Raw genomic sequence first — 14,107 nt, 5'->3', positions numbered from 1 at the left:
TTTATTCATTCAACAAACATCTACTGAGTGTCTTGTGGGCACCAGACATGTTACTTGGACAGGTGGGGAGCCAGGCAAAGCCCCCACATGTGGTGATAAGCGCCATAAAGAAGGGGGAAAGCAGGCATTAGGACATGAAGTGTAGAGGGCTGTTTTGGATTGGATAGTCAGGAGGTGAAACCAGCAAATGCTCCGTCAAATAAGAGCATTCTTGGCAGAAAACATCATGTGCAAAGGCCCGGAGGTAGGAAGGAGCTTAGGTATTCATGGAACAGGTGGTTGAGCAGAAGTTGCCCAGGGGAAAGTGGGGAGGAGAGCGGAGGTTGTGGGGGAGGCTGCTGATGGGGAAGAAACTTGTAGCTTAGGAGAGGTGGTTGGGTTGTATTCTGAGCATGAAGGGAAGTGAGAAGTCTTGGAGCAGGACGGTGACATGGTTTGATGTATATTTTAATGTCACCAGGGCTTCTGAGTGCATAATGGACTGCATGGAGGGTTTTTACTCACAATGGGACCTGGGAAGCCCGATGGAAAGATGTGGGATTTTTCTGTAAAGACGTTTTCCTCTTACAAGAGTTTGTGCATTACCCCTCATAAAGAGGTTTATGATTAACCCTCAGAAACTCAGAAAATAGCATTTATAGTTCATAAACTGGTCTTTGACGTCCTTGAGCCAGGTGTTACCACCGTCTCTGGTGTACAGAGGAGGGACACCTTTGTCAGATCACACCCCCAAAATTTGAATTTCCACCCCCAGGGCCTCCATGCTGCCTTTAATCACCCAGAACTCCAACAGTTTGGAGGACTGCAGCTGGCTGCAATCTGGTGAGATTATTTGGGAAGGTAGGGTGTCTGGCCAGACTAAACCAAGGTCTGTTCAAGGTCTGAGACAAGTGGCTGGTATGCTTGTGGAAAGTGGCCAGCAGGGGGCACCCATGGCCATTGGAACCGAGGTCTGAGTCTGAGTCTCCAGCCTTTTCTAACGAAACCAGGAGACTTTCTGATTTTGCTTGTCATCACCCGCCAGGAGTGGGTGAGGCAGTCTTGGCCTCAAGGGTGTGGAAAATTTATAAGGAGTTCAGATGAACAGTTAACAACAGCCATAACATTAACTGTGGACATTGTAGCTTATTCATTAATCATAATATGATATTTAATACTTAAATAGCATTTGCTCTCTGCTTTGGGGTAGGGACTATTGCCTTCAGCACTATTATTTCACAGGTAAGAAAACTGAATCCCAGAGAAGTAACTACTTGGTCCAAGTGGAGACTGGGACTGGAAATCTGACAGCCCTGCTTAGGGCCTGTGTCCATTACCCTACCTGAATTTTTGGCACAGAGCAGTCACTAACGCTGGTAGCTAGCATTTTTTCAGTACTCAGGGGCAGATATCATGTTATGGATTTGCACAGGAGTACATGAGCTCAAGGGGGCAAGTGAGACTAACCCCACTTAGAAGACAGCAGATGAGAATGCCTAGGTGACTCCCGGGTTGGGCCAGCTCAACTTGAGCCCCACATCTCTGTGATCTCCAAGCAAACTACTTTACCCCTCTGTGCCTCATTTTTCTTCTCTGTAGAATGAGACAATAGAATCTTCTTCTGAGGGTTCGTGTGAGGATTCATACTCTAAATCTACATCAAGTGTTTAGAACAGGGTCTTGCATATTAGTATTCAACAGTCCCTGTTGAGGAAATCAGCCCTCAGAAAGGTTAAGCTATTTGCTCAAAACTACACAGGCAGCCCTGGGTTCAATAGTAAAACTCTATATGATTCCTAAGTCCGTGTGTATACAGTGTTGCTTCTCAAGGGCTTGTCAACTGAACGAATAGTGGATAGGTTGGCTGGGTTCAGGGTTGGTCTATAAATTGGGAGTTGATGAGGTGGTGAGATTTCATGACCACCAGATGGTCTGCCGTGATGTCAGTCATTGGCACATGGGTTTGCTTCTGAGAGAGTTCCAGGGAATCACAGAATCAGCTGGAAGGGCCTGTAGGGATATTCCAGCTCAGGGCTCTTCACACTGAATCTAACTGAGGGACAAAAGAAAGGTCACCCCTTCAATCACAGCAGCTCTGTTTTAATCTATTTTAAAGTGATCAGCTGCTCCATAAGATTCATTTGACCAACACAGTTATAGCTTAAAAAAAAAAGGGGGGGCTTTCAAACTTGAAAAGCACAAAGATGGTCCAGTTCCTTCATTTGACAAATGGAGGGACCAAGAGACCCAGAGTGGGTCTGAGGTTACACAGCCAGGTGGTGACGGGGCAGTCTCTGCTGGGCCCACCCACCTCTCTAGGACGGGAGGTGAAGACCAGGCCCCAGGCTGGCTCCTTTCTGTCCCTGGGCTCTGAGTCCACCTCTGCTCCTGGATGCACAAGGGCCTGGCACCTCTTTCCCTCCTGTGGTTTTGGTCTTCCCCGTTTGTACCATAGGGAGAATTGTTCCTTCCCTGGTCCATGACCCTCCTCCCAGCAAGGTTTCTGCCAGTGTGACAGCTACAGTTTAGCAACAGGCCAGACTCTTGCTTCCCCAGGAGGTAGGGCTTATTGAAGAGAAAATGCCTATTCTGGATTTCCATATGCCTCTGGTAATGGAAGACTCTGACAGGCAAAGCCTTTTATCATGCCCTTCCCAGGATTTGCATGGTCAAATGAGCTCTGCCTTAGGGTCTCCTGAAGGCCCCGCCCTGGGCCCAGGTGCCCCCTCCCTTAATACCTTCCAGGCTGCAAGCCACGCCCCCTTCATTTTTGCCAGGCTCAGGTGCCAACAGACCAGGTTGAGCTCTGGTTTTGCCCTTTGGACTTTGGCACAGACTGCTTCTTCTGCCTAGAATACCCTTACCTCTCCTCTTCACCTGCCCAACTTCTATTCAGGCCTCAGCCTAGTGACTGCTTCCTCTAGGAAGCCTTCTCTGATTGCTCCTGGACTGGGAGAAGTGCTCCAGCCATGGGTTCCCACTGGTACGCATTTCCTCCCCTGTTTTCCCACAGACAGGAGAGAATGGTTAACAGAGGACGGAAGTGAAAAGCACTCAGGCTGGGGGTGAGAAGAGCTCCATAAAGTGAAGGGAAGATGAGAAAGAAAATGGAGTTTTAAGAAGTATTTCTGTGATTTCTGGACATTAATAATTTTGGTGGATACTGCATTCTTTTGACACTGAGCCAGGACTACTTGGGTTGTGGCTCTCTAAGAGATTCAGTTGTTTAATAAGTGTAAACCCTAGGGGGATAGCAGTACTTTCCATTTTGTTCACTGCCGTATCCCCCCAAAGTAACACAGTCACGTAGGCAAGCTACTTCACCTCCCTGGGCCTCAGTTGCCTCATCTCTTCACTTCCTCTCTAAGCCTTAACTTCTTGTTCTGTAAAACAGGGTGACAATTACCTGCCTGTGGCCAGACTGTCACATCAGTGGTTCCCTGTGAACCACGCCTCCTGGGACTCACGCTTTTTTGCAGTCCCTCCTACACTGACTCTGGGCTAGGTTATGTGACTTGCTTTGACCAACAGGACATTAGCCTGCACAATGTGAATAGGAGCTCGCTCATGATGGCTTAGTCCCTTGGAAGACTCCCTCTTGGAACCTTTCTGCCATGATGTAAAGGAGTTCAGGTTAGGCTATTGAATGAGTGATGTGGAGTCACTGGAGACAGACCTAGAGGATAAGCCACTATCCCAGATATTCTAGCCCCAGGGAAGCTCTCAGCAGAATGCAGCCTCGAGAGGGGGCTGGGTTTCACAGCGTGGAGCAGAAAAATCACCCAACCAATCCCAGTCAACCCCACAGAATCATGGGAAATGATACATTGTTGTTTCAAGCTACTAAACTTTGGAGCAGTTGGTTACAAAGGAAGAGACAACAAAAATCTCACCCTAGAAGGCTGATGTGAAGACCATATGAGATAGGACTTGTGTGCATGCTTAGTCGCGCAGTGGTGTCTTGCAGCCCCAGGGACTGCAGCCCCCCAGGCTCTTCTAACCATGGGGATTCTCCAGGCAAGAATACTGGAGTGGGTTGCCATGCCCTCCTCCAGATCTTCCCAACTCAGGGATCGAACCCAGGTCTACCCTCTTTGCTGGCGGATTCTTTACCTTCTGAGCCACCAAAGAAACCCAAGAATACTGGAGTGGGTAGCCTATCCCTTCTCCAGGGTATCTTCCTGACCCAGGAATCAAACTGGGGTCTCCTGCATTGCAGGTGGATTCTTTACCAGCTGAGCTACCAGGAAAGTCCTGAGTTAGGTCATAGAAGGCACAGTTAAAAAGAACACTTTTATCCTGAGCACTCAATACGTGCTAGCTATTAGTTTTGTTATTATGATAGCATGTAATCAATAAACATGTGTTGAATAAATAATTGACTTCCCCTTCCCCGACTTCCCCATTAGACTCTCACCTGGGCCGAGAAGTCGATGAGTTTGGGCAGTGGCTGCCTGCTACCTTCTTCACTTTTCAGGAAGTCCAGCAGGCTGCCTGTGTGGGGGTAGGGGAAACAACATTTACTACTCTCATGACTTTAACAAGTGGTTAACATGGTTCATAGTAATGGATTTAAATAAAAGTATCTATTTACTGTTCCTAGCATATGAGAAATAGAATCTGAGCATTTTGAGAATGACTTTGTGCTTGCCAGACTGGTTGTTTGATTGAGACAGCTTTCTGAACCTGGGGGACTGGGGCCATGGTTTTATAAGGCTGGCATAATTGTGTTTAGAAAATGATTAAAGCTTTGAGATGTCAAATCCTTCTAAATGGATGTCATCTGAGATGTTTCTGTATGTTGAGAAATGGGCAGGAATTGAACATTATTGAGAAATGATGGCCTAAAAAAATATCCCTGAGACATCCTGCACTGTGTGCAGGAGCAGCCTGGAAAGGATGCTTAGCCAGTGCATAAGGAATGCTCTGCTGAGTCTCCTGGAGCATTGAACCACCCAGGGAAGATGGCTGGTGGTCGGGGGGGCGGGGGTGGTCCAGGGAGTCTCCCCAGCCTCAAGGGCTCATGGTGAACCCATAGAAGGCTCTTCTCCTATCACCCAGAGGGGTTCTGGCCCCACCCCCTCTCCCAGAGGTCCATGTGCTCCCCTTCTCCTGGCATCCCCCCTAACATGACTTCACTCCCCTTAACCAGGAGAGTGGGGCAGTCAGATACAAAGGTGCTCAGTGAGTTTATGTCAAAAGAGTTCCTGGCCAGACTGGGGGCATCTTGAAGGCCAAAGAACCATGTCAGAGTCACCTCTGACTCTACAGGTGACCAGAGGAGGCATAATTGGTACCCCCAGCTCCCAGCGCGCGGCACCTTTGGCCATGAACTCCGTGATGATGTAGATGGGCTCCTCTGTGACCACAGCGTGCAGCTTCACCAGCTTGTCATGCTGCAGAGTCTTCATCAGGTTGGCTTCTGCCAGGAAGGACTCCACGGACATGCTCCCGGGCTTCATCGTCTTCACAGCCACTTTGGTGTGCTTGTTGTAGGTGGCTGCAGTAGGAACAGGAAGCAGAAAAGGCGGTCAGGGCCCACTGCTCTTTCCTCACAGGCCCCAAAGACCTGGCTGCAGACCTGCCTCCTCCAGAGAGCCTTTCCTGCCCATCTCAGCCCTTAGAGAAGGAAGGGGAGACACGTGCTTTTCCCTCAGAGAGATGTGGGTTCGAAGGCCGGTCTACCACTTCCTAGCTGTGTGCTCTTGGGCAGGTCACTTAACCTCTCTGAACTATGGTTTCCTCATCTGCAAAGGCTCATGCAGGGGTTCAGGGATTAAAACATCACTCTGATTATGTCACTCATTCAACCACCTACCTTTGTTTTGTCACACATTCACATACACACCATCTTTGCTTTAAATGTTTATTTAATCCTAACACTGTCCTCAAAATAAACATGTCTCATCATGGTCCACAAGGCCCTGTATAAACTGACCTTGCTCACTTAGCCTTGTCTTCCACCAACACCTCTACCCCTTGCCTTTTGTGCACCAACCCGCCTGCATATCATTCAGTCCCTCGAGCAGCCATCTCCCCCTCCCACCACAGGGACTTTCCTCATGTTGTTCCCTCACTTCACCCCACCCCTTCCCTGCTTCATCTTGTAATCTTCATCTTCTTGTAAATCTCAGTGTTGCTCATGTTTCCATTTTTGCCTTGGCTGCCAGGAAGCTCTAATGCAGAGTTGAGGTCTTTCCTATAGTAAGAGCTGGAGAAGGCAATGGCACCCCACTCCGGTACTCTTGCCTGGAAAATCCCATGGACGGAGGAGCCTGGTAGGCTGCAGTCCATGGGGTTGGGAAGAGTCAGACATGACTGAGTGACTTCACTTTCACTTTTATGCATTGGAGAAGGAAATGGCAACCCACTCCAGTGTTCCTGCCTGGAGAATCCCAGGGATGGGGTCGCACAGAGTCGAACACGACTGAAGTGACTTAGCAGTAGCACTAGCAGTATAGTAAGAGCCTAAGGCCTTACATAATATATGTGTGTGTGTGTGTGTATTTGTTTTCTAACCCCATCAGTCTGATCTGTCTTACCTTCCTCACCATACTTTCTCTGCCACCTTTTCTTTTTCAGTGCCTGACACATAGCAGGCTCTCAATATATATAGTTGCAGTGAGTGGATTTTAAACTTTTTTTCTGGCTGAATTGTTTGCATCTCTGTAAGCTGTCTTCACTCCCATTTGGAACATGGTGGAGTATAAACACAGTGTGGGGCACCAGGCACTGGGCCAGGCATCACGTCTACCCCCACAGTTTTGCAGAGCAGGCTTTGCTATTCTTAAATCATTAGAGGCAGCCCAGCAGGGGTGGAATATGTCTTTTTAAGCCCTACAATGCCCTAGCATGATGCTGGGCACACGGCAGGGTCTTAGAACAGCGTGTTCATCAGCTGCCAACATTGAACTCACCTGGAAATCTCCAAGCTACACTTTCCCATTCTTAATTGTCATCATTCTAAGAGATGCTCTGGTTCTCTCAACCCCAGACTGTCCCAGCTCTATATGAGGAAGCAGATTCCTCATCTAGGACTTCCACTTCTTAGAAGAAAGTTTTTGACCCAACAGGCCTGACCTCAAAGATTTGCATGGCAGTGTTTGCATGGCAGGACTATTTGCTTTGCTATCAGAGGAATCACTCCTTTACGGTTATTATTCAAATCTCCCCTCTGCCCTGGGTGGCATTCCCACTTGGCCTCGGGCTGTTCCTGGAAGCAAGGACCTCCCTCTCCCCCAGCTCCCCTCCTGGGTTTGGCCCTGGGTCCTTACCCATCCAGACTTCCCCAAACTGCCCAGCTCCAAGTTTCTTCTCCATCTTGAGGGACTCCCGGGGGATCTCCCAGGCGTCTTTCTCCCAAGGTTTCTGGGGCTTGGAGGACATGCAGGGCACTGTTAGCTTCTGGCAGAGTCCGTCGCTCCCCTCTGGAACAGAGCCCCCTGGTCAGCCGAGGGCAGGCAGCCCCAAGCCAGCCTCAGGCTTCCCCTCCAGGCCTCCCCTCCTGGTCCACTGCATCTGGCCCCTGTTCCAAAGGGCCGCTCCATCGAAGATATTCCCAGGGGAACAGAGCATGGTGAGATGGCATCTCTGCCCTCCTGCTCAACAGACCAAAGACTTCAGGAGACTCCAAAGCAACTGTTTGTCTGGGGGAGGGTGAGGAAAACCTTAGCAAGCCTCAGAGGCAGCAATGCCCCTTGACTAGCATTCCCAGGAGAGAGGCCCACCCAGCTGGGCCCCTGGAAGGGAGGCAGCCCCGCAGGACTCACTCTTATAGTGGGCCACCAGTTCCTGCAGGCTGCCGAAGGTGCTCCGGGGTGAGATGTAGAAACCCCCATTGTCCAGCGTGCGGATCTTGTAATGTTTCACCGTGTCCCTGTGCTGTGGGTCGTAGTCTCGCACGGACAAAGAGTAGCTCCCTGCGTGGGCCAGAGAGAAACCACCCGGTGTCAGCACCCTGACTGCCTGTAAGGCCACCGCGGGCACCGTCTTGACACCCGCGCAGCGGAGCAGAGGGTAGGAGTGGGCGGCGGAGTCGGGCTGCTGGGTGCTTGTCAGGCTGTTCCATGTCCTGCTGTGAGACCTTGGACACGTGACCAAGTCCCCTCTCTGTGCCTCAGTTTCCTTATCTGTAGAATGGGATTGGTCATCATATCTCCTCCCCTCAACACATGCCTGGTGGTAAAAGAAGGAATGCTTGTACTCAGGATGCAAAAGCTCAGTAATGTTGGCTGTCATTGAGTTCATTATTAATTCTTTTTCTTCCTATTATCTATCTATTTTTCACAAAAACCAAGACACCACACCAGTTTGGTAAAAAGTGAGGCTATTTAGCACTATTTACAACAGCTAGGACAACAGCAACCTAGATGTCCATCAGCAGATGAGTGGATAAGGAAGTTGTGGTACATACACACAGTGGACCATTACTCAGCTATAAAAAGGAATGCATTTGAGTCAGTTCTAATGAGGTGGATCGGGAGCCTATTATACAGACTGAAGTAAGTCAGAAAGAGAAAGACAAATACTATATATTAACACATATATATGGAATTTAGAAAAATGGCACTGATGATCCTAAATGCAGGGCAGCAAAGGAGACACAGATTTAAAGAACAGACTTTAGAACTCAGTGGGAGAAGGTGAGGGTGAGATGATTTGAGAGATTAGCATGGAAGCATGTACATTACCATATGTAAAACAGTTGACCAGTGCAAGTTCAATGCATGAAGTAGGGCACCCAAAGCCAGTGCTCTGGGACAACCCAGAGGAAGAGGGTGGGAGAGAGGTGGGAGGGGGGTTCAGGATGTGGGGAACACATGTATACCTGTGGCCGATTCATGTTGATATATGGCAAAAACCATAGCAGCATTGTAAAGTATTTATCCTCCAATCAAAATAAATTAGTTAATTTAAACAATAAAAATAGATGATTTTATAGTGAAAGCAGTATGGGTATATCCATAGATTATTTAAATACAAATAAACATTAATTCTGAAAATAAAAGGCTGTTTAGAAGCAAACAAGCAAAAAGATTAAACAAACAAACCAATCCAGTTCAACTATTACAATAAATCCCTATGAAATAAAGCCCAAACATTCCCTGACCTGAAACACAGATTGTGAGCGCTGTTTTAGCCACATCCAGGCTTCCCCAGTTCAGAAACCAGAGGGCAAGTAGAAGGGCCCCGAACTGATTGTCCAGGGTACTGTGAGGTCATGTTTTATACAATTTACTGGTTTCTCTGAACCAAGCAGTTTTGAATCTAAACACAGTAGTAAAGGCACACACTGTGTGTGAAACCTGAAATCACAGAACTCCTACTTACAATCATCCCTTTGGCAAAACTGGCCTTAGTTGATGCCAGTTTGAGTTATTTGTTGTTTTGGGGCATTGCTCTTGCCTCCTGTGTGATGACTGGGCACAAAGCCACCCTCACAGCATGGAAGTTTCAGGAAGCAGGTCACCGACATCAAAACATCCAAATACCTCAAAAGAGTTATTTGAAACAGGGTCCCAGACAAGGCTGGCTTGGGGGCTCTTTCTACAGCCCGAGCCCATCTCATTTCCTTATAGAAGGAGAGAGGAGTCAGGCTTGTGGACAAGATACATTCTGATGGGTATTTAAAAGAATCCAAGCTAATGAAGATCAAGTTCAGCAAGTGGTTGTTCTTCAGGGCAGTAACCACTGCATCTTACTTCCACTGACCTAAGTTGGCAGGTCTGGGGGCTGAGAAGGTTTGAACAAAGAGCAGAAGGAAGCCTGGAAGCCGGGGGAGGGGGGCTGGGTGAGTTGTTCAGACAATGGCATACCCCAAGGGAAGGATGGTGTCGGGTCACATCTGGGGCTCCCCTGTGTGGTGGGGTGGAAACACAGGGCTAGGAGGACCGGCCTCACCTTTGGTGGTCTCGCTGTCCCGGATCATGAAGGAGCCTAGCACGTTGCCAGGGGCCAGGAGCTGGCGCTCTGCATCTTTTCGGCTGATGCCCTTGAAGAACCACCTGGAGGGAAGGGAGGGGGCAGTGTGTAAGCCCACGGCGGGCAGTCCTGTCCGACTCTCAGCAATCTCGCCTGGCAGCAGGACTCCAAGGGCCTGCATTCCTCTGGTGTCAGTTTTACTCAAAGATTCTTTGGGGGGAAAGCAATCATTCTTTTGATATTAAAACAGACATTTTACCACAGGTGAATCCAGTTTGCTAAGGCTGAAGCATGCAATTTGGGGAGCTTATTTTTGGCGGGGTGGGGGAGCTTTCTTTAAGAAAAATAATACAGCATTATAAATATTAATACAAAATGTTGCTGGTTATTCCAGTGCCACCCAACGCAAGGCATAAGGTGATGAGCAAAAAGACTGGGTGGAAAAATACAGCAGTCTTAACCAACTGTGGTCAAAAATCTTCCTTTTGCAGATTTCTCTAGAACATTTGAGCAACCTCCCAGGATCTTAGAGGCCCATGTGAGTGAGGGTTGAGCATTGTCACCATCACAGTTCATCTTCCTCTGTAGATACAGAGTTGAATATGACATCAGTATGAATTTCTAAGCTCAAATGTGAGATTTCAAATAATTTTATACTTGGGACCACATTCCTGGACCTTTCTTCATCCTCCTTGACTATTTGGGATCTTTAGATTCCCCAAAAAATTTAAGGAAAACTTTAAGCAGCAGAAACCAAATTTATTCCCTGAGGAGTGGTTCATGCTCTGTGATGGAAAAAGCCCCAGACCAGAGGTCAGCTGACCTTGACCCTGCCACAAGCCTATGTGTGACTTGGAGCACATTGCTTTTCTTCTCTGGACTTCTGTTTCCTCTGCTATCAACTGGGGAAACAGGTAGTTACCATTTATCAAGCTCTTGTTATCCACCCAACTCTATGGAATCTTTGCCTTTATTATCCCCATTTTACAGATGAGGAAACTGAGAAACAGAAAGAGCAAGTAACTTGCCTGGCATCACACAGCTAGTAAGTGGTGGAGGCAGGATTCAAAGTCAGGCAGTCTAACTCCAGAGCCAAAGATCTTAAACACCATGCAACACCCCTGCCTTCCTTGCTTTCATTTGGTAAAGTGATTCAAGCCATGATAAAATGTTCAAGCAATGTTAAAGGGTACACAGGAAGAGCTGTCTCCCTGGCAATCCCACCCCTAGGAAGTTATCCCACTGATTTTGCACGGGAAGAAATGACACATACACAACGAGACTCAAGGCAGCGTGAGGCTGGAAACAGCTCAAGTGACCACTGATGAGGGATGCTGGGGCATCTACATGAGAGACACAGCAACTGTGGAAAGGGGGCATATCAGCGCTGCCTGGAAGATCTGAACAGAAGGGGTGGACGAGTACAGCACAGAGGCTGCCACTTGTGTAAAACAGAGAGAGACAATATTCTTTGCAGCATTGTTCACAATAGCCAAGACACAGAAACAGCCTCGATGTCCATCAATAGATGAATGGATGAAGAAGTTGTGGCACTTATATCCAATGAAACATTGTTGTTACTGGTTACTCATGAAGTTGTGTCTGACTCTTTTGTGACCCCACAGACTGTAGCCCACCAGGCTCCTCTGCCCATGGGATTTCTCAGGCAAGAGTACTGGAGTGGGAAGTTATTTCCTTCTCCAGGGGATTTTCCCAACCCAGGGGTCAAACCTGTGTCTCCTGCATTACAGGTGGATTCTATACCGCTGAGTCACCACAGACATGATAGTGGAACATTAGCCATAAGATAGAATAAAACAATGCCATCTGCAGCAACATGGACAAACCTAGAGATTCTTATACTAAGTGAAGTAAGACAGGAAGGGAAAGACAAACATCGAATGATATTCGCTTACATGTGGAATCTAAAAAAATGATGCAAGTGAACTTACAAAACAAATAGTGTCACAGATGTAGAAAACAAACATGGTTACCAGGGGGAAAGGAGAGAAAAGGGATAAATTGGGAGATTGAGATTGACGTATACATACTACTAATTATGAAATAGATAACCAATAAGGACCTATAGCACAGGGAACTATATTTAATATTTATAATGACCTCTATGGGAAAAGAGTCTAAAAAAGAGTGGATTTATCTATATGTATAATGAATTCACTTTCCTGTACAGTTAAAACTAATACAACATTCTAAATCAGCTATACTCTGATTTTTTAAAAAATTGGAGGAAGATATATGTAGTTTCTTAATCAAGTATAAAGCATTTGGGAGGACTTACAGGAAACTGGTTGCTTCTGGAAGGGAAGTAGCTGGCTGGGGATGGGGTGAGGGGAAGACTTTTCACTCTTTAGTCTGTCCTTCTGTACCATTTGCATTTTGAAACATTTGAAAATACTGCCTATTTCAAGGCAGATGAGGAAGTAAGGTTCCATCCCACGCTGATTTCCAGGCCCCAGCTGCTCTCTTCAGAGGCAGCCTCTGTGAGCAGTCTCTTGATGGGGACACAAGAGCCCGGGAGTTCAAGACTCATATGGGTGTTCAGGTCAGTGGTTCTCAAGGTGGGTCCCTGGACTAGCAGCATCCACCTCACCTGAGAACTTGTTAGAAATGCCAGTTATGAATTGGACAGTCGAGGAGTGGGGCTCAGAAACCAGCATTTTAACTAACCCTCTAGGTGATGCTGACGCACTCAAGGTTGAGAACCAGCCATTAAGTTATCACCCAAATGATAACCCACTATGTCTGTCCTCTGCGCCTGGCCTTTTCCACTCAGCAGTTATATTGCTTTAAGGAGTAATACCGGCCATGCCTGCTTCAAGGCTGCTGCAAGGGGAGGAATGGTGCAGGAAGTCTCTAAGTGTTCAGAGCCTGGAGCAGGGGGGCAGAGCACCGATGCCCTGGGAGAAAGCCTAGAAGGACAGAGAAGCAGCCACCCCACCCCACGCAGCATGTAGGGCATGTGCTGGGGGCATTCCAGGACAGAAGGGTCAGGGCTGGGAGTGAGGGCTTCCTCACGGCCACAGAGGGGAGATTTCACAGGGCGAAGAGGTTTTCTGTGCACTAAGAAAGGGGTGACTTTAAAATAAGAAAAGCCCATTTTAACAGGTAAGCATCCCAAACCCTCAACACCATCTAGCCAGAGGGAGGAGGCAAAGGAGATAAAGCCATGGTGACCATCAGGTTTTGACTTTTTGATTGGCTGATTCTGAATTGAATCTATTGCCGCCTGATAGTGTGGCCATCTTCTTACTTGTCAGGGTCACCCCCCTCACACTGTGAACATCTCCAGGGAGGAAGCCTGCCTGAGTCACCTAGCATTCCTGGAATAGAGCTGGGAGTTCAGTGGATGCTCAGGGGTCTGTGGGATGATTGGGTGGATGGATGGATGGAAGGATGAAGTACAACTGTCTGTTTTCTGAGCCAACATAGACATAAACAGCCCGCAGTAAAGAATGAGGGGTTACAGCGATCTCCTTGAGGGTGGAGGATGTCTCATTGGCTCTGTGGCCCCCAATTGGCACAGGGCTCAGTGAGGTGCAGGCACAGGCGGGCTGAACGAGTCATGTGAGGGATGACCAGCCGGATGTGGGCTGGCTCGCCTCTCAGAGGACCCTCCTTGGCACAGCTGTTATACTTCATCCAACACATATGCATTGAGCACAAACTGCATGCCAGCCTGTGCGAAGGGCGCAGGATGCAGCAGAGGACAGACCATGCATGTCCCTGCCCTTGTGTGCTCCCCTTCTAGTGGGGGGAGGCAGACAGTGAACTGGGGACAACCAAAGAAACAAGATTGTCTTTGCTAGTGAGAAGTGTTCAGAAGAAGTAAAGCAGGGAGTCACACAGAGTCACAGCGGAGACCTGCTTGAGACTAAATGGCCAGCGAAGGCCTCTCTGAGACCCAAAGGATGAGCAGGAGCCAGACAGGCAAAGAGCTCCAGGAAGAGTGTGCCAGGCAGGGGAGATGGTGATCGCAAAGGCCCTGAGGCAGAAGCGAGGCCGGCTCAGCTCATGCTTGCTTCTGCAGGGCAGGGAGATGGAATACTCACTCCTCTGTCTCCAGAGAGTTGACACGGGCGACGTAGTTGCTTGGGATGTAGCCCTCTTTCCGGGTGGCCAGAGATCGCGCTCTCCACCACTCCCCAGACCTGGGGGGCAGAAGGGAGCAAAGGGGTCAACCCCTCAG

At 48.3% G+C, this 14,107-nt stretch overlaps 1 protein-coding gene across 1 annotated transcript in view; it reads right to left on the bottom strand.

Moving 5' to 3' along the window:
* Positions 1-14,107, bottom strand: part of HCK (HCK proto-oncogene, Src family tyrosine kinase) — a 40,928-nt gene that overhangs the window by 7,256 nt on the left and 19,565 nt on the right. Inside the window, exons 5-10 of the mRNA XM_065919745.1 lie at positions 13,971-14,069; positions 9,880-9,983; positions 7,749-7,898; positions 7,254-7,406; positions 5,300-5,479; positions 4,397-4,473 (exon numbers count right to left, since the gene is read on the bottom strand). Of these exons, the coding sequence (XP_065775817.1) occupies positions 4,397-4,473; positions 5,300-5,479; positions 7,254-7,406; positions 7,749-7,898; positions 9,880-9,983; positions 13,971-14,069 (763 nt within the window). The remainder of the gene's footprint in view (positions 1-4,396; positions 4,474-5,299; positions 5,480-7,253; positions 7,407-7,748; positions 7,899-9,879; positions 9,984-13,970; positions 14,070-14,107) is intronic.

This window comes from Muntiacus reevesi, chromosome 2 (assembly GCF_963930625.1).
Source record: "Muntiacus reevesi chromosome 2, mMunRee1.1, whole genome shotgun sequence".
Taxonomy (NCBI): domain Eukaryota; kingdom Metazoa; phylum Chordata; class Mammalia; order Artiodactyla; family Cervidae; genus Muntiacus; species Muntiacus reevesi.
This window is presented reverse-complemented; position numbering and strand designations above follow the sequence as displayed.